This window comes from Vitis vinifera, chromosome 6 (genome assembly GCF_030704535.1).
Source record: "Vitis vinifera cultivar Pinot Noir 40024 chromosome 6, ASM3070453v1".
Taxonomy (NCBI): domain Eukaryota; kingdom Viridiplantae; phylum Streptophyta; class Magnoliopsida; order Vitales; family Vitaceae; genus Vitis; species Vitis vinifera.
The window spans coordinates 17,107,020-17,128,129 of NC_081810.1; the positions used below are offsets into that span (position 1 = coordinate 17,107,020).

General features: G+C 38.8%; 1 protein-coding gene across 2 annotated transcripts in view; it reads right to left on the reverse strand.

Annotated features, from left to right (window-relative positions):
- Positions 1 to 19,946, reverse strand: part of LOC100251263 (oligoribonuclease) — a 43,887-nt gene extending 23,941 nt beyond the window's left edge. Inside the window, exons 1-5 of one of the 2 annotated variants that reach the window (XM_002271292.5) lie at positions 19,496 to 19,946; positions 18,128 to 18,262; positions 2,916 to 2,992; positions 715 to 796; positions 499 to 554 (exon numbers count right to left, since the gene is read on the reverse strand). In XM_002271292.5, coding sequence (XP_002271328.1) covers positions 499 to 554; positions 715 to 796; positions 2,916 to 2,992; positions 18,128 to 18,262; positions 19,496 to 19,583 — 438 coding nt within the window. In that variant the 5' untranslated portion in view covers positions 19,584 to 19,946. The remainder of the gene's footprint in view (positions 1 to 498; positions 555 to 714; positions 797 to 2,915; positions 2,993 to 18,127; positions 18,263 to 19,495) is intronic. The other variant, XM_059737584.1, reaches the window with a different exon arrangement.
- Between the last annotated feature and the right edge of the window lie 1,164 nt (positions 19,947 to 21,110).

Genomic DNA, 21,110 nt, shown 5'->3' on the forward strand with positions numbered 1-21,110 from the left:
CTATATGTGAAGTCCTTTCTTTTTCTAAACAAACATGAAATTGACTACTTTTATGAAGACACAATTACTTCAAAGTTATTAGTGAATTAGTTTCATATTTTGAAAGAACTAATAAGGATATGACTTAACCATCATTATGCTCTTTTGGGCATAAAAATCCACTCCCATGAAATCTAATCCACATAAAATATCAAATGCTATTCCATTAGTTAGGTGAACCAAGATGCTAGTATTCCATAGTTGTCTCATGTCAACTAGAAAAGCTGCTTCTATTGTCAATGTCTTGAACAAGATGCCAAAGAGAGTTAATAATCCTCATGTTTCATGTTCAAAAAAATTCTCTTACCACTCTTAGATTTTTGTAACACAACCTTAAATGATGGAATGAGGCTGTTATCCCCATGAACATACTTTGCATATCAAATTTACAAGTTCATACAATTTTATATAATAAAGATCTAAGAACATATGGCAAAGTATGGTAATGCTCTTACATACCTGCTTTTCAGCTTCTTGTTCACTGATGGTACTTCGAAGCACTTTTTTTGTCAGCCCTAAATTATTATTGACATGTCCGTTAAGGTCCCATGAAGGGCATAATAAACAAGAATAAACACCTCCAATAGGACTTTCCATGAAACTTATATAAGATACCATGCCAAACCTAACTTTGACATAAACCACAAAAATAAGTAAATTTATGAAGATGCGTACCACTAGCTGAGTGATGACTTTGACACCATTCTCCCATGTTGTCTAAACACTCTTTAGTTTGATGGATAACCAAATCAGGACCCTAAGTACAGAAGAAATGGCTTCAATTACAGAAAGATAAGAGGATCACATATACCATCAAGCTTCTTAGTAAACAGCATGCCCATGCACAACCAAGGATAAACAACACAATAAAATTAAGAATTTCTAATAAACTTATTTTAATATATTCTCCATGAAACTTAGGCTTCTTTAAGAAAGCGATCCTTGCCAACAAAACCTTCAATGAAGAAGACAAATAGTTAAAGTCATCTTTTTGTCTGGTTCCCCATCAATCATTGTCACCTCAATTTCTTTAATCAGTGGATAAATATAGGAGTCTCCCTGTCCTGTTCAACTCCTCAATGGAGACAAACTATCTCGAGAAATCACGGGATTTATAAATCTAGATCAAAATTTCATGTTTCATAGATATCATAGAAACAAAATTCATCAAGTGCATCATCCTTAATCATGTACATGTGTTCAATATGCTGTAGCAAAGTTCTTCTACTTAACAAAAGCATGGTCAAGTTTTCTGCATTTGAATCATGTACATGTGCAAAGGAAGACCCACTCCTTTTGAGCAAAAACACCATCTCCAATACACCCAACTTCAGAATTCCACCATTCAAGATTCAAACATTTACCATTAAACAAATTCAATCTGCACCCTTCTAAACCCTTCAGCAACTTCAAACTTGAAAGAATGAGGGAATCCACCAAAAGCGCTAATTGGAGGTTCTCTTTCAAACACTTGTTATAGACAGCCCAAGACCTCAAGGAAATGAGGTCCAGAACTGGATCTGAAGAACCACCCCATCTATACACAAGGCAACACCAAAGGCTCTCATATTTGTGTCAATCTCCTCCTTACCAATTTGAAGCCTAACAGCCTCACCTAGATCAACTTCACCTTTGGACACCAACTCTGCATAGGAAATGGCCTTCTCTGATGCTCACCCTCTGCTTACCTTCGTTTGAGATATGGTTGCTATAAAGATTTGACAAAGCACCTAAACTCCTTAGCTTACTAGCCAACACTTGCCAGCCCCTTAATCCGCTACCTTCCAGGAGCAGCAATGAAAATCTATTCCCCACCATTGAAATGGCAAAGTAGAGCAAGAATCTCCCCACTCTATTATAGTGAAGCTCCAACTTGTAACACCCGCCTCCCTCCACCCAATCCTTTTGAAAGGGTTTCCAATCCTTCTCTACAATACACACCTCCACCTCTTCCGTTGGAAGGGCGAAGCACTTCTCCCTGAACTTTATCCATGAAGAGGAGCCACAACCCCTCTCAACAATCTTACGAAGCACACAGCCTTTGACCTACTCTAACAAAATCTCAAAGGATTTCGATTCTACTCCGAACCAACATCATCCACCCATAAACACCCAAACAATTCCCAAATAACAGCAAAGTTGTCCTTCTTCTGCCACATATACTTTTATCCATCCAACTTCATTCATGATTTCATTCTTACATGATTCCCAAGTTTGTACCAAATTTCATTGCTGACTTAGTTTCTATGAGTTTGTCTTTTCCAACTAATTCCCGAATTCTAAACCACTTCTGGAGAAAGTTTGATCTAGTTTTCCAATTCATCACTACAAATTGCGCAGCATATACTGATATCGCAAGGACCATAAAACCTCTACTCCCCCACCTATGTCTACATAGAGAAATGCTGAAGTTTGATGAAAAAGGCAGAATAATCAGATTCTATATATCAAAAGTTCTATCAAAAACGAATGAAGTGTCGGATATCCTTTTTCCTATGAATTACACACCAACAATCCCAAACCTCTCCCAAGGGATGCACAATCTCCCAGAACCCCAAACCCCCTACCACTGCACCATCCATGCTATCTATATGGAAATGCTTAAGGGAAATAGCAAAATACTTGGGACTCCTTTTTGCCAACAGTCCCACTGAAAACAAAGTAGAACCCCTCTGTTTCCTAACTAAGTGGCAAGCAAATATTGAAGATGTAAAAACAACGAATGCACAAATAGCATCATTACTAACAACTGATAACTAAAAGTTATAGAAACAATAATAAAATCTGAAGACAAGGATGCAGGAAGAGGGAGGGGGGAAGAATGCATAGCAAAGCTGTGATGTATGCATGAAAATGCGATGTAAATAAACTATTACCTCAACTGATTTGATCAAATTGCCATCTGTAATTATACAAGCAATCTCCAGTATTCGATCAACTTCAACATTTAGACCTGCACAGCAGCAGAAGTGCAAATATGAGAAGAGATAAGAAGATTTACCACATAATACTCCATTATATCACAGCCATTCCACATTTTAAATTATGTAAGAACAGTTTGTGCTCTACTATATCACAGCCATTCCACCATTTAAATTATGCAGTAACAGTTTCTGTAAAGTCCAGACAAGAGCACCTCTAAAGAATACTTTAGACCGTAATGATGCAGTTGAATATGTTCGCAAGCGTATGAGAACTTGGGATGAAGCACAGTTACAAACAACCATTTCATTACATTGAAAATAGTAAATACAAAGAAGGACGAGAAATCCTTTGGATAATTACAAACACCTCTGTGCAAAGTCCGACAAGAATGCACATGTGTATATACTACTCCAAAAAGGCAAATCTATCTAACCTCTGGATAATTACAAACACCTCTGTACAAAGTCTGATAACATGCACATGTGTAAATACTTGTCCAAAAAGGCAAATCTATCTAACAGGTCACTAATTATTAGGATTCCAACATTAGAAACCAAATTTCTTGCTCCACACTTTGCTAATATATCTGCCACATGATAGCCTAATTAAAAAATCCAACAAAAGGAACATCTCAACTCAGAACAAATATCAATAATTTTTCATATCCATCCATGAGACTTCCACAATCCTCATTTTTTGTTGGTGGCCCTTGATACTACAATAGCATAATCACCTACTAGGACATTGGAGACGCTTAAGGCTTTTGCATAAAACAAAGCACTCTAAAAAGCGCTAGAATCTGTGTCTCAATGGTTAAAGCAACCTGCATATTTAGAGAATGCTTTAACCATTGCACCAAGGCCGGTCCCTCTATAACCCTTCAATCCATAACCACCTTAGGTTACCCAAAGAACCCATCAAAATTTAGCTTAAAAACCATGGTTAGGGATAATCATTCAGGCAGTGTCTCCTTAATCAATCTTGTGGTCCTATACACTAGCAAAATGAGACTCAAAGGGTGCTACAAAACCTTCACTAGCAAAAGCCCAAAGGGAAGAAGAGAAGTAAAATAAGTCCAAAACTACTTCCACAAACCCCCCGTTTATCCTTAAGATCCTTGCATTCCTTTTCTGCCAAATTTGTCCAAATCAGAGTAAGGCTAGTAACACGCCAAAGAGTCCTATCTTGACAAAGTCTCTCAAAACCCTTAAAAGGATATCCATAATATCTCCTCTGATGGGATTCAGTCAATCCCAAAAAGTTTAAATAACCTATACACAAGGCTAAGGCCATGGGCCAATGTAAAAATACACGATACACCACTTTGAACTAGGAGCTTTCTAAGGCCTTCTTGCTTGGGACAAATCATTGGTATTGAAATTCTTATTTGCCACAAGTCATCCAAATGAAATTTGAATAAATAGAAGGAACCCAATTGGTAGGAGAAGATATAGTATTAAAGAGGGAATTAACTGAGAACAACTCTAAGAATATCAAAGTTCAACTCTCACATCAAAGAAATGTGAGCAACAGATACATGAGGACTAAAACATGGATGAGAAGGATCAATTCCTCAATTTCATGCTCTAAGAGGTTGCAAACCCAAATGAAAGACAGAGGGGGAAACTAGCACAGAAGAAATCACGAAGTCTCTCAGCCTACCTACTCTGTAGAGATTTGGGAATTGATCACTTAGAGCTTTCTCACCCCACCAAAGCTATATTCCCAAAAGCAAAGTTTATATCATCACTCATAGAATAATAAGTAAATCAAGAAAACTTAGAGGAAGTCTATGCAATAGCCTTCTAGTGTCATCTATATAACCATCTAATAACAAAGTTGGCATCCCATCCATTCAAGTGTGAACCATAGATCCTCTACATGATCCTGTCCCATAAAGCATTGTTCTCCCTAGGCAACCTTCCTTGAAAAGGCTTTATTCTTTAAAAGGTTGTGCTTACACAGTTGAAAATATAGAAAAAACCATAGAAATTAATTAATGACGTACTCTTATCAACGCAGGGCACATTTAGAACCAGTAGCATATATAAAAGGTTACAAAAGATAAGAGAATAATATTATTATAATACGCCTCTAAATTGGGAAAACAATAATAGAATATATATATATATATATATATATATATATATAAATAGATAGATAGATAGATAGGTCATATTTGTGTGTGTAGAATGTATTAAAATTTCACAGCACAACCTTAATGAACACTTTCCATAAATAAATAAATAGCATAGATGCTATCTTTACATTGAAGCCAAGCTCAAGTGGTAAGGGATTGGGGCAGGGAAATTCCAAGTTTGAGCCACAGTAGGAACCTATACATATATATCTATATATATACATTCATACATACATATATATATACATAGAGACAGACAGACAGACAGACAGAGAGACAGATATTGCCCATCAAAAAAGGAAATTATTAGTCTAATTTCATAGAATTTCTTTATGCTAGATTCCACTATTTAGAACTCCACTTTAATCTTATCCAAGTGGCTATGGTATAAACTATTCCAACAAAGAATTATTTTATCCTAATGATAAATTGAACTTCTCTCAAGCAAGTTCAAACTTCTATCACAACAGAATCACAGTTCTGCCTTAAAAGAATTACAAATTTCATAACCCTCTATGTATAAGGCAAGGAATCACAAGCAAACTACAGCTACATCAAAAAAAATCCAGTAAGCACAGAAAAGCAAACAAAACTTGAGAAGAAAATTGGAAACTCAAATCAAGTGGATGCTTTTTTACATTAGGAAATTTGATACCTTCATAGGAAAGCACAACAACCAAGATTGCAAACTTATTTTCAAGGATGCTGTGATGATAAAGAAGAGAATCTTACTAAAATCTACTGATTAAGAGTTAATGAATCAAGACTAGAAATATTCTTAAATATGGAGAGAAAAAGGAGTGTCAACATTATGTTCTGGTTTTATACACAGATTTGTGAAGTGTCAAAAATCTAGTAGATTTAGTTTAAATTAATCATTTTATTCTCTGAAGATTTTTGTATGACCTATATGACTCCTAACTAGTAGAAAATTCATAATTCCAAGGGATAAAGAGAGAGAAGTCAAACTTTCTTATTTAGGTGTTTTCCTCTAGAATAAATTGATCGTATACAGTTTTTTTATTATCAAGAGAAAATTATTTTTTTCTCCACATGGTGTCAGAGTGCACACTCTCTGGGAAATTTTCTAATCAGCTTTTTTTCGGCCTTCATTGCAAAAAATCTTCTTAGCCATCATTGTGGTTTACTCCTTTTTAACTCCATAGCCAAATCTTGTTCTAAATTATTTCTAGCATTTTTTTTTTCTCTTGAATAATGTATGATATCTCTGAAAATACATCCAATCCCACTGAAATTATTACTGAGTCACCACTGAATCAATCAACTGGAGAACTCCAAAATATTAATCCCTCCTACCAATTGATGGAAGGAATTACCTACAGTTGCAGATTGTGAGATCATTTCTGAAAGTACAAGGAAAGCTGAGTCATTTGATTGGGAACTACAAGAGAAACCTTCATCTCCAGGGATAATACATTTGTCAAGAAAGGGTCATTCTTTCAAAGTTTGAGTCCTTACCTTCAAGGGGAGAGTGTCTAGGGAAGATAAGGATTTTTTTATTAACTTTGGTATTTTTTCCAAGTAAAAATCTTTTCCATCTACCTCAAACAAACCCACTCCTCCATAAATTAACCAAACAGAACCCAAAATAGAACCAGAAAAAGACTTCAATGGCACAGAAATCAAGCCTCAACTTGCCTCAGAAACTGAACTTGATTTAGCACCTGAAACAAAGTTGGAAAGACAACAACCTGGTCTGAATCCTACAAAGCCATTACATGTCTATTCTAGAAGAAGAACACCCATTTCTAAACCTACGCAAGTTCAAAAATCCAAACCAAGCACTGAATCCAAATTTTCTCATTACTTTATAGATAGAAAGGGTGTTTCACATGAGTTTCCTGATCTAGAGTTGCCCATTGCAGTCAAAAAAGGCACCTGAAAATGCACTAAGTACCCAATTTCACACTTTGTGTCTTTCCACAGATTTTCTTCCCAAAACAAAGCCTTTCTCACCTCCATAAACTCCATCAACATTCCACAAACAACAGATGAGACACTTAGGGATAAGAATTGGGTACAAGCTATGAGAGAGGAAATGAGAGCATTAGTGAAGAATAAAACTTGGGAAATTAGTGGGGTGTAAATGGATGTTTACCTTGAAATACAAAGCAGATGGTTCCTTAGAAAGATAAAAGGTCAGGCTGGTTGCAAAAGGTACATTCAAAGCAGATGGAAACAAATGCAACCAAACTTGTTGCCTTATGGAAACAAATTAGTGGGGTGTAAATGGGTGTTTACCTTGAAATACAAAGCAGATGGTTCCTTAGAAAGATATAAGGTCAGGCTTGTTGCAAAAGGTACATTCAAACATATGGAATAGATCACTAAGAGACTTTTACTCCAATAGCAAAATGAATACTTGGTATTTATAACAATTTGATGTTAAAATGCTTTCTTGCATGGAGACTTAGAAGAGGAGGTTTACATGGAACCTCCACTAGGTTTTTATGAGAATTTTGTTGATAACAAAGTTTGAAAGTTCAAAAAAGCTCTCTACAAATTGAAACAATCTTCAAGAGTATGGTTCAGAAGATTTACAAAAGTAATGCTAGCAATGGAATATAAACAGAGCCAACGATACCATATCCTCTTTATAAAGCATTCATCTTCAGGGGGAGTCACAGCATTACTAGTTTACAATATCATTGTCACTAGGAATGACAAGGCTAAGAGAAATTCACTCCAAAAATGCCTAGCCACGGAATTTGAAATTAAAGAGCTTGCAAATTGATGAGGATACCATATCCTATTTATAAAGCATTCATCTTCAAGGGGAATCACAACATTACTAGTTTACGGTATCATTGTTACTAGGAATGACAAGGCTAAGAGACATTCACTCTGAAAATGCCTAGCCACGGAATTTAAAATTAAAGAGCTTGGAAATTGAAGCATTTCTTGGGAATAGAAGTAGCATGCTCCAAAGAAAGTATATTTGTCTCTCAACATAAGTATATGATAGACCCTTTGAAAGAAACTAGAACATTTAGCTGCAAGGCAACAAGCACACCAATTGAACGAAATTACAAGTTGGGTCAAGAAGAAGATGACAATGCTATAGATAGGAAGATATTTTTTTGATGAATAAATATCAATATATAAAAAAGAAAAAGGCACAACAAGGAAGCGCCCCAAAGTATACAGATGGTATACAAAAAAGGTTAAAGAACCCCTTAAACGGAGCCTAACCAATCTACAAAATCCACAATGGAAGGGGGGCCCAAGTCCAAAAACCCCTTGGCCCATGCCCAAAGATTACAAAGGAAAAAAGATTTATACCCTTGAACCAAATGCCTCTCATTTTCAAAAGCCCTACTGTTTCTTTCCTTCCAAACTATCCAAAAAAGACACAAGGGAGCTGAAAGCCACACTTTCTTCCTCTTCTTTCCCACACAAGACCCAGGCCACCCCAATAACGCCGCTCTAACTGAATAGGGGAACACCCATGACACCCCAAAAAGGGAAAATAGTAAGTTTCATAAACTTCTTGCCAGCTCACAATGCAAGAGGATGTGATCAATAGACTCTTCCTCTGAAAGGCACAAATAACATTTGTTAGCCAAAGGGAATCCTCTCCTCTAAATACGATCCAAGGTTAAGACCTTTTTCCACGTAACCTCCCAAGCAAAAAAAACTCACCCTCGAAGGCACCAAAGAGATCCAAATTACTCTTGCAGGAAAATCCCCTTGTCTTTCCGATTACAAAGCCTTATAGAGAGGCTTGACAGAAAATCTTCCGTCCTTTGCCTTTGTCCAAACTACTTGATCTTCCACATCACTATATACCCTCCTTCCTTTGCAGACTTAAGAGAAAACGTTCCACATCGAACACCTCCCAATCGTTAAGCTGCCTTGAGAACTGAGGAGCCCACACTCCCCTTCCAAAGTGGCTCCACACATCCTCCACCTAAGCCTCCTTAGCCAAGGAAATAGTAAATAAGGAGGGAAAATAAATACACAAAGGATTGTCTCCACACCACTTGTCCTTCCAAAATCTAACCTCCTACCATTTCACACAAAGTAAACCATACTGTTGCCCATCACGTCCCAAACTCTCCTAATAGCTTTCCACAAACCAACTCCAAAACTACCTCTCACATCACAAGACTGCAAACCGCCCACTTCTTCCCCATACTTCCCACAGATAACTTGCCTCCACAACACCTCCCTCTCCACCGCAAAATGCCAACTCCATTTGCGTAAAAGAGCCTTATTCAACAACACCAAATTCCTCACACCCAAACCACCCTTTCGTTTATCTAAGCAAACAATAGACCAATATACTAAATGGGACTTCCTTTCCAGAGCCCTACCACCCTAAATAAAATCTCTTTGGATTCACTCCAATCTCAAACTCACACTCCTTGGCATATAAAACAAGGACATACAGAAGATAGGCATACTGAACAAAGTGCTCCGGATCAAGGCCAGCCTACCCCCGTTGGAAATATACTGTCTTTTCCAAATGGAAAGTCTTTTCCTCAACCTTTCCTCTACCCCATCCCAAACTGCCACATCCTTGAAACGAGCACCCAAAGGAAGACCCAAGTAAGAAGACGGGGGCATGCTAAACTTGCAACCAAATTCACGAGCCAACTCCTCTACATTCTCCACTCTCCCCACTAGAATGAGCTCACATTTGTCCAAATTCACCCTCAACCCCGACATGACTTCAAACCACACATAAGAAGCCAACTCAAGTAGGACACCTGATTTAGAGAAGGCTCACAAAAGACTAAAGTGTCATCTGCGAACAACAAGTGAGAGATCTCCACTCACACCTCCTCTACCACGGAACCGCCACCCCGACAAAAATCCTCCCTCCCTCGCTCTCTTCAACAAGCAACTAGGAGCCTCCATGACAATCAGAAAAAGGTAAGGGGATAAGGGATCCCCCTATCTCAAGCCTCGAGAACTTTGGAAGAAACCAAAGGGGGTTCCATTAATAAGGACGGAGAAGCTAACTGTGCCAATACACCACTGGATCCAGCTGATCCACTTAGCTCCAAAACCCATCCTTTCTAACAACCAAAGAAGAAAACTCCAGTTTACATGGTCGTATGTCTTTTCAATATCCAACTTACAAATGCGGCCACCACCCTCGCCTTTCTACATCGAATCAATAGCCTCATTAGTAATTAGCTAAGCATCCAAGATTTGTCTTCCCTCCACAAAAGCATTTTGAGACTTGGAAACTATCTTTCCCACTACCTTTTTAAGCCTATTAGCTAGCACCTTTGCTAACAACTTGAAAAAGCTACCCACCAAGCTTATAGACCTAAAGTCCTTGAGATCTTTAGTTCCCTCTTTCTTAGGAATTAAAACCAGAAAAGAGGCATTGATGCTTTTCACAAACCTACCTGATCATGAAAATCCTTAAAGACCCCATAACTTCCTCTTTCAGAAAACTCCAGCTGAACTGCCAAAACGCCATTGAGAAACCATCAGGACCAGGAACTTTATCTCCATTAAGGTCCAAGAGTGTACCAAAAACCTCTTCCTTAGAGAAAAGATCCTCTAACATTGCAACATCTTCCCCTCCAAGGACCCCAACCTGCAACTCATTGCATTTGGGCCTCCACTCCTCTGTTTCAGACAAAAAAGAGTGGAAGACCTGAACCACTCCATCTTTGATGTCACACTTTTCCGTTACCCAAGTCCCGTTTATCTTGATCTTCACCATAGAGTTACCTCTCTTATGAGCAGTAACCATTTTGTGGAAAAAGCCAGTATTTTTGTCTCCTTTCCTCAGCCATAACTCTCTAGACTTTTACCTCCAATAGGTCTCTTCCATTATCACCCACTTCTTATACTCCTCCAAAGCCTGCTTCCTGAGACTTTGTTCTTCTACAAACAACACCATGTCTCCTTCAACAGAATCCCAAAACACCATCTACTTTAAGGTTGATTCCTTTCTAGCAGAGGTATTTCCAAACACTTCTTTGTTCCAAATCTTCAAGCTAGCCTTTTTTTTTTTTTGATAAGCAAACACATATATTATCAAAAGGCAAAACGCCTCAAAGTATACAGGAAGTATACAAGGCGACGGGGCCTCACAAGCTTACCAAAAAAACAACAAAAACCAACCAACCCTTAGCTGGAGGCTATCCACTCCAGGAAACCTATAAGGGAGCGAGACTCCGCACCACTATACAATTTTGCCCACCCCCACAAATTACAAACAAAAGAATGCTTAACTCTTTGTATAGCTAACTACCCCCCCCCCCCCCTAAATGCTAATCTATTCCTCTCCTTCCATACCGTCCAAAAAATAAATAACGGTATGAATCTCCAAATTTTCTCCCTCTTTTTTCCCACAAAGATACCCTTCCAGCTGACAATCACCTCCTTTACAGATTCTGGGAAGACCCATTGGGCTCCAACTAAGCCAAGGACAATCCCCCATAACACTCTAGCCACTGTACAATGTATAAGGAGATGGTTGACGTTTTCCTCATCCATGCCGCATAAATAACAGCGATTAGGAAGCTACCACCCTCTCTTTTGTAGCCTATCAAGCGTGAGAACCCTCCCCCAAGTAGCTTCCCACGCAAAGAACGCAAGCTTTGAAGGAACGTTCTCCACCCAAATGCCCTTTTTCGGAAAAAGCAGGGTACTATGGCTGATCAACAGCTCATACGCTTCCTTAACTTCAAACTTCCCATTCTTCCCCCCCTTCCAAAGAGCCAAGTCCTCTTCCATGGTGATTCTTTGACTCCTTAGGATTTGTAGCAATTCAACAACCATATTCAGCTCCCAATCATTAAAGCCCCTCAAAAACCTTAAGTTCCAACTTCCTAGGTCAGAATTGTGGTCCCATAACTCCCCCACAGTGGCACTCCTTTGGGCAGCCATATTGAAGAGTTGAGGGAATCTACGAGCCAACTCCACCTCCCCACACCAAGGGTCCTTCCAAAACCTGATTTTGGTGCCTTTTCCGACTTTAAAATTCATTTTGTCCCAACACCAATCAGCTTCTTTCATGACCTCCTTCCAAACCCCAACCCCAAAAACCCCATTTGCCTTCTTAGTCCTCCACCCAAATTCCTCTTGCCCATATTTTGCCACAAGAACACGTTTCCACATTTCCTCCTTAGCATTAGCAAATCTCCACACCCATTTTCCAAGAAGGGCTTTGTTCAAAGGGATTAACTTCCTCAACCCCAATCCCCCCTTCTCCTTGCCCATACACACCCTCTCCCAATTGACAAGGTGGGCTTTTCTTTCCATACTTCCCCCTCCCCACAAAAAGTCTCTTTGCAACTTTTCAAGTCTTCTTGCCACTACCCTAGGCATACGGAACAGGGACATCTGATAAAGAGGCATGCTAACCAGGGTACTCTTTATGAGTGCAATTCTTCCGCCCTTTGATATGTATTGCCGCTTCCAAAGGGCCAACTTCCACCTCATCCTTTCCTCCACCCCATCCCACACGCTCCCAGCCTTATTGGGCGCACCCAGGGGCAGTCCCAGATAAGTTGAAGGCAACTTACCTACCTTGCATCCCAACTCCACAGCCATCTCAAGAATCTCCTCCACCTCCCCTACGGGAATGATCTCACTTTTAGCCAAATTTATCCTCAGCCCTGAAGCGGCTTCAAACCAACATAAAATCCAGCTCAAAAATGTCATATCATCTTTCTTAGCCTCACAGAAGACTATGGCATCATCCGCAAAAAGAAGGTGGGAAATGTTCACAGCTTGCCCCCTGCCCCTCTGAATCCTGCACCCGGAAATGCAGCCCCCTTCCACAGCCCTCCGAATAAAGGCGCTCAACACCTCCATCCCCATAATGAACAAGTATGGGGATAGGGGGTCGCCTTGCCGAAGTCCTCTAGAGCTGGAGAAAAAGCCAGCTGGTTCCCCATTAATTAACACTGAGAACTTTGCAGTGGAAATGCAGCTCCATATCCACTCTCTCCACTTAACCCCAAACCCCATTTTTTGCATAACCCTCATCAAAAACTTCCAATTCACACTGTCATACGCCTTTTCAATATCTAACTTGCAGATCAGGCCTTTTTCCCCTCTTTTCTTCCATGAGTCAATCACCTCGTTTGCTATTAGGGACGCATCCAAAATCTGCCTATTCATGACGAAAGCGTTCTGGTCTGAAGAGACCACTTTACCAACCACGTTTTTAATCCTATTGGCCAGCACCTTAGCCAAGAGTTTATACAGCCCGCCCACTAGGCTGATCGGCCTGAAATCCCCCAGCTCCTCCGCTCCTCCTTTTTTTGGGATTAGGACTAGAAACGTGGTATTGAGGCTCTTGAGAAAAGCCTTTTGCTCATGGAACTCCTTGAACATCTCCAAAATCTCCTCCTTTACAAACTCCCAGCAGAATTGCCAAAAGGCCCCCGTGAAACCATCCAGCCCGGGAGCCTTATCCCCATTCATGCCCATAAGGGCCAAATGGACCTCCTCTTCCGTAAAGGGGAGCTTCAAGCTAGCCTTAAGCGCTTTAAGTTTTGAAAATAGAGTGAAACTAAAAGACCCTCAGAGCTGGAAACCCATCCACTAACTCCTTAACAAATCCTTAAAAAGGACCCTTCCTCACTCCTCCGTTGTCCAACAACATTAGGCAGTAGTCAGAAATAGGTTTGGGAAGAAGAAACTGAACTGCCCCACTGAAATAGCACTCCCAATCCTCGGAAACTAGAAATCTATCCAACCTTGACTATAATTGATTATTCAAACCACCCCTCCACGCGAAAAAGCCCCCCTGCAAAGGGAGATCCCGCAATTCCAAATCCTCAATGACCTCCGAGAATCTTCTCATTGTTGAAGACAGTCTTGAAACTTTGTTCCTTTCTCTCAAGAATGTAACAACATTAAAATCTCCTCCTATGCACCATGGATCTTGCCACAAACCCCTAATAGTCCCCAACTCCTCCCAAAAATCTTCCCTAAGCCTCCCAACATAAGGGTCATACACCCTTGTAAAAACCTAATAGAAGCCATCCTCCACATTCTTAAACCGACCAGAAACCAAAAAATCTCCAATTTCCATTCCAACCAACTCTAACACCCTACTATCCCAAAAGACTAACACCCCCCCTACCATACCCCGAGAATTAAGAGTGCCCCACTCCAAGAACCTGCCCACCCCCAAAGACCAAACCAAACTAGACGACAGACTTTGGAATTTGGTTTCCTAGAGACAAACCAAATCTGCTTTCTGAGCCTTGATTACAGATTTGATGATCCTTTTTTTATCGCTATCATTTGCCCCTCTCACATTCCAAGAGAGGATTCTTAATTTCATTTACCCACAGAAACTGAACCCGCACTCTCGAGAGAGAGAGCTCTTCCACTTCCTAAACTTTTAAAATTAATGGAACACTCTAACCTTCTAAGTTCCCTTTCAAACCTTGAGAATTCAACCTTTACTCTTTTAGACTCAAACCACTGATCCTTTTGTTCTTTCCTCAATTTCCATTTCTAGAGCTCGTAGTTGACATGCCTAGAAAGTCACTAAACTGGGCAAGACAACACGATTTCCACTCCTCAGCTTACTCCACTCCACACTCAAACCGCCCCATTTGAATTGTCTCTTTCCTTGAGGCTCACCTCACCTACCACAACCAAAGTCCTTTCCTCCCAGAAGAGGTCACTGCAGAACTCCGGTCAGCCAAAACCACATTTAGAGGACGAATACTCACAACCGCTTCAACAACCTCCACCCCTAGGCTACGAACAAAACTGCAATCCCCCTTCGCAGCCCTTTTCCCATGAGAAGGAGAATGAGAAGAAGAAGATAAACCCCGCACCTCCTAAAGCACCAAAGAATAATAGGAACGAGAAGTGTACCTTGTCGCTTCAGCCTGGAGAGACTCATCAGTGCCTGAAATCCAAGCCAAAGGCGACTCGATCATCTCCATCGAGACAATCTTTGCAACACGATCACCCTCGACGAGAAGCCCTAAAGGGCCAACCATCCCCCCAAAAAATTCCTCCCTAATAAAATAAGGGCCACACCCCTAGGCCCGACCCAACCCACCATCTTCTCCAACAACCAACCCACTCACCTTATGGGCCTTTCGCAACAAAGATGGGCTCCCCCACAACGGCCCATTTTCTCCTCTAAGCCCACCAACTCCTCCAAGCAATCCCTCCGGCCAACTGAGCTCCCCCTGCCACCGCCTCCAAATTCTTCCCCACCTGTAGCAACTTTTTGAACGCAGCGATCTGAACTTTCACCAAAACTACCACTCTTCCTTCCAAAGTTCGACACGTCTTCCCTACTAATCAGCAACAAAGGTATGTCCATTTCCATGCATGTACCCGTGCGTGATCCACGACTCACGTCACCCCTGACCTCCATCTCTGGCGACCCATTGCTGCAACTTCTCGGAACAACCATGAAAAATTTCAGGGGGACTTCCCACCACAACTGGATAGAATAGCTTGAAGACCCAACCACTAGCTGCAACGAGGCGAGTAGGCTTGTCCCATTCAACCTCACTAGGATCCTAGCCCACTACAATTGAATCGAGTTCACCGTGCCTTCATCCACTGCAACGAAACCTCCACAACAATTCCCAACTTTCATAAAGACTTCACGGCTCCACAAATGCAAAGGAAGACCCAACACTCTCACCCACGCCTCCTTGCAAGACCCCTCCTTCACCTCACACCCAGTCTCATGTCGCCACCTTTTCAAACTAAGGAGTCTCTCCTTGAACCTCCTAAAGCCACTAGCCAACACCCTTTTTGCCTCCATTCAATCCTCAAACTCAAACAGAAGTAAAGACCCCCTAAAAACAGACACCTGTAGCCCATATCTCAATTGCCATGTACCCCGCGCCCAAATATTCAATGCCCAAAGATCTAAGACAGCAAAGGGTCCCTCACCAAACTTCCTAATCAGGCACCTCCTAAGCTTTTCCTCCCTGTCTTGCACATCTCCCTCCCCAATCTGGAGCCAAGCAGTCTCCTCCGCCAAGCCCTCATTCTTTCTTACTGCATTCACATAGGACATACTCCCACTTTCGACCTTCCCACTGCCCCCATTCTCAACAGAGGATTCTACTTTCTTCTCCTCGAAAATGGGAACAACCCTAAGCGATCGCAATTTCTCAGCCAAAATAAGCCAACCCCCATGGTTACCCTTCCCTTCTGCTAAAACTAGAGAGAAACCCTTTGATTCTATCGTGACCACCTTGCAGAATAAGAACCTCCCAGTCCCATTCTCCCGACATTCCAGCTTGAATTGCCTTCCTCCCTCCTCCCACCCTTTGCTTCACCTCGACAGCCAAGTATCTCTACAACAAGCTTCCACCCCTGCTAGAAGGCAACCTAGATTGAGCTCCCCAAACCTAACCCACCTGGAAAAACCTCTTCCACACTCCACGATGACCCCTCTCAGTCTCCCTCCAAGCTCCTCAACAAAGATGTCAAAGGACTTGGACTCCATTGCAAACCAACACCGTCCCATCTCCAAGTCAAGCTTTTACTCAGCCCCATCTCATTTGGCAGAACATGCTATGGCTATACGATTTCTTGCTTATTTGATGCAATTTATTATTTAATTACAGATAGGAAGATATCAAAGGATGGTTGGAAGATTGATTTACTTGAAGTACCATTGTCAATTTATGCATGATCCTAAGGAAAGACACCTACAATCAGTGCATAGAATTCTACATTATCTAAAGGCAACACCAAGAAAAGGGACCTTGTTCAAGAAGAATAATGAACTTAGCCTGAAAGCCTATACAGATGCAAATTATGCAAGTTCTATAGTCAACAGAAGATTTACGTCGGGCTATTGCACTTTACTTAGAGGTAATTTCATAACATGGAGAAGTAAGAAGCAAAACATGGTGGCAAGATCAAGTGTCGACGCTAAGTTTAGAGCAATGGCACATGGAGTTTGTGAATTTTTGTGGCTAAAAATAATACTTGATGATCTTAAAATTAAGTAGGAAGAACCTATGAAGCTCTACTGTGATAACAAATCAGTCATCAATATTGCATATAACCCTATGCAACATGACCGCACAAAACACATCGAAGTGGATCAGCATTTTATAAAAGAAAAACTAGATAGTAGGATGATTTATACACCAAAATATTGCCTAATGATCAATTGGCAAACATTCTAACTAAGGAATTGTCTACTTCAAGTTTCCAAGATACTGGATGGTGACACGGTCCCTAGCATGGTACCACGGACTGAGCCAAGACACGTGACGTGTGCCACCGCTCATGCCATGACGTGTGCCACGGCCCCTTACATAGTGCCACGAGCCGAGTATCACAAGCAATCCGGGGATGGAAAACTTCTATTCACAAGCTTAAGAGGGAGTGTAAGAAATTTTGTAGATTTAGTTCAAATTAATTATTTTATTCTCTAAATATTTTTGTACAACCTATATGACTCCTAACTAGTAGGAAATCCCTGATTTCATGGGATAGAGAGAGGAGTCAAACTTCCCTATTTAGGCACATTCCTCTTGTATAAATTAGTTTTTTCTTCACATAAAGAATTAATTGTAGTGCAAACACAGTCCACTAAAGGGATTTTTAATCTTTGACTGCCTTATATAAAAGGGGAGTTCCTTTAGTAAGAATAGATGAAGTTTATTCTATTTTCTGTTGTTTGCAAGTTATTGATACTTCATAATGTTGAGCTATTTTTTTTTCTTTAATACAATCAGATTTTTGATGGAATTTCAACCATTCTTCTGATTCAGATGCTTGACCCTTTGAAAAAAAAAATACTGAACTGTAAACATCCAGGAAAAATAAGGGCATGAACACAATAAATGTGGGTTTATACATTCACATGATTATCAGCACATTTCAATCATCTGTTCCTTCAGTACCCTTATTTTTTGGGCTATTCAAGGTTTGCAAACAGGCCATATCAAAAAGAATAAATAAATAAAAAATTAAAATTAAAATATCAATATGCAGAATAAATGGTATTTTTTCACCATAATAAGAGTCAACACCAAGGTCTAGTTTATCATGATCCAATAACATGCTTACCAGTCATTTCTAAATCAATCCACACAAGTGGTAACCTGTACTGTTCTGAAGGGATCATTGAATCTTGTTCACAGTTTTTCTCATTTTTTGAGGGCACCAAGTTACTCGAGCTTTTACCTTTCTTCTCCTTCTTATCTGTCTCAATAAATGTATAATCAATATGATGATCTACTTAATCACATCAGACAATTATTTTACTAGCATCCAGTAATAGAAAGCCATCATGCCTACTGAATGGAAAATTTTCTATAACTAGAACAGAATAATCTAATACACTGCATAGATAACAGAGAAAAATAATAACAGTTCAATATGATAAACTCGCCATGTTCAAGAAGAATTTTGAAACACACAAGCTTTTATATCAGACTAAGTGAATATATATATATATATATCAGATCATATCAGATCTTGAGAGAACAGGAAGTGTCTTCCTTAAACTTAACTCAACTGAACTTAACAAAAGCCTTATCCCAAATACTTAGTTTCGGGCTAAATCAATCTTTTTTGACATTCAGCTCTGTTTAGAACCATATCCTCCATTAGATCCTTGGTGATCATATCATTTTACATTGCTTCTTTTCACATTTTCTTTGACCTATTTATTGTCTCTTTGACACCTTCACTTTTAATCAAATCACAACGACCAATTAGTGCATCCATTGGTCTTTCTAGGGCATGAGCAGCAGTCAAATGTGAAACACCCACCCTTTCCCTGTTTCTAAACCCTACATTAAGTCCTTGCATAAAATCACTCAGCCAACCAATACAAACAACAAAGGCAACAGGGGGTCACCTTGACACAAAACCTCTAGTGCAATGGAAAAAGGCATACAGTTCCCCAGTAGCCAAAGCTGAACAGCTCACAAGTAGAAATATAAAATCTAAACCACCCAATCCATCTGCTCCCATGCGTTTTCAACCCACCACAACTAAGTGAAAATAAAACATACGAGAGATGCTTCATCCAATCAGCTGATTAAAGAAAGTGATCAATCATGGATTCAGAGTGATAATCCCTCCTAATGTAAAATTTGGTTAATAATCTAGGGATTGTCTGTAACCAACCTGCAAATAAAGAGCTATCCAGAACTGCTGAATCTCAGTAGATGATGACAAAGTAGCCTGACAAGATGCACTGGACTAAACCCTAATCACTCAAACTCACTCCTACAGCACCCTTTCCATAATTGAATGGTCCCAAGTCTTCTTTAAGTCAAAAGTTAGCATTACAATAACTAATTTATAAACTCCAAATTCTGCATAACCCCATATCAAGCACATGATTTAAAAATCCTATTTTTCAGAAAAAACAAAAGGTAAAACCCTAAACCCAATACTCCAATCGACTGACAATGTGTAACATACCTGTAGTAGAAGAGGAGTCGGGCATATGAAGCTGATCATCGTCAGCGTCAAGCTGTAGCACCGAGAAGATATTGGACAGCTTTTCCATTATACTCTTTGCCCACTTTTCAACAGAGGAAAAAACAATATTTTCCTCTGTTTGTTTGGTTGCTTCCGTTTGTTTCCTAGGAAATAAAAATCGAACTAAACCGACCTAAAGCCTAAAGGTAGCAAAAGGCTTGGGTGATTTGTGGCGTTTAGATTGATTTGGTGCATTTTCTGGGTAACCAAACAAAAAGTCACCATTATTTGTAAACTTATTTAGTAAGTTAATATTATGGTATTCTCTTTATGCTTTTCTTCCATTCCCCTCTTTGTCTATCTCGATCAATCATGTTAAGACAAAGGGGGAGGTAATCGATAAGAATATCACTCCGTTCTACTCTTTTTTCCTTTGTCCAGGTTTTGTTCCATTAGATTTTATTAGCAAGATTTTTAACGATATAATCCAAAATAATATTATACTCTTTTTCATTTATTAGTGTTTGGATGCTCATCCGTATTAATATTTTTGTGACTCCCTATAAAAGGTTGAGACTTGTAATAAAAAGTCATTTTGTTTTTTTTCTATATTCTAATTTCTCTTTTTCTTTTTCTTTTACTTTACTATTTTACAACACGAATTTATTTTTCTTCATATTTTCTATGGTAACAAAATAAAAGAATTTGATATATATATATATATATATATATATATATATATATATATATATATATATTTCTTTTTTAGTATTTTTTATAATACAAATAAAATTGAAAAAAAATATTATTAAATATATTCTCATTTCTAGTTATTTCAATAATTAAATGTTTATTAATTTTTAAATTAATATTGATATTTTAAAATTACTTTTAGCCAACTAGGACATTCTTAATACTTTACTAGTATCAAATGTTAATTTGATCTATGATCAATGTAAGATATATTTTAAATTTGGGATATTTTTCCTAGTGGGGATTAATCCAAAAATATTTTCATTTAAAATATTTATATAAAAAAATTCTCCTATTTTACAATCTCAACCATCGTAGTTAAACTTTATATAAAATAAAGTGGTAAAAATCAATATTATCTATGTTCACCATTGTAAAGTCATGGTTATTTTTCATTTTTGTCAATCAATTAAGCAAAAGAAAAAACCATAAATTGGTTGCATTCAAAGAAATTTATAATTATTGACTCTGTACATGTCTTTTATGGTAATTATCCAATTCTTATACATGTTTCCATTCAGAGGCTATTAGCAACAAGAAACCAATGTAAGTAAAAGCTTTTCCTATGTTGATTTAGAGTCGGTTTAGTAGTAATTATAAAAAGCGCTTTTAGTTTAAGAAGTGTTTTTTTTTCTAAAAAAAAATAAAAATAAATAGGGAATTGTTTGGTAATTGTTTTTTATAATAATTTTATATTCTCCATAATAAGAAAAATAAGAAAATATGTTTGGTAGTATAAACCTATTTTCTGTTTTTTGTTCTTAAGAACAAAAAATATGGTGTTTTTAGATAATATCTTTTTTAGTTATTTTCTTTTGTTTTCACTTGTTTTGTATTTTTTAATTATACAAGCATGTAGAAT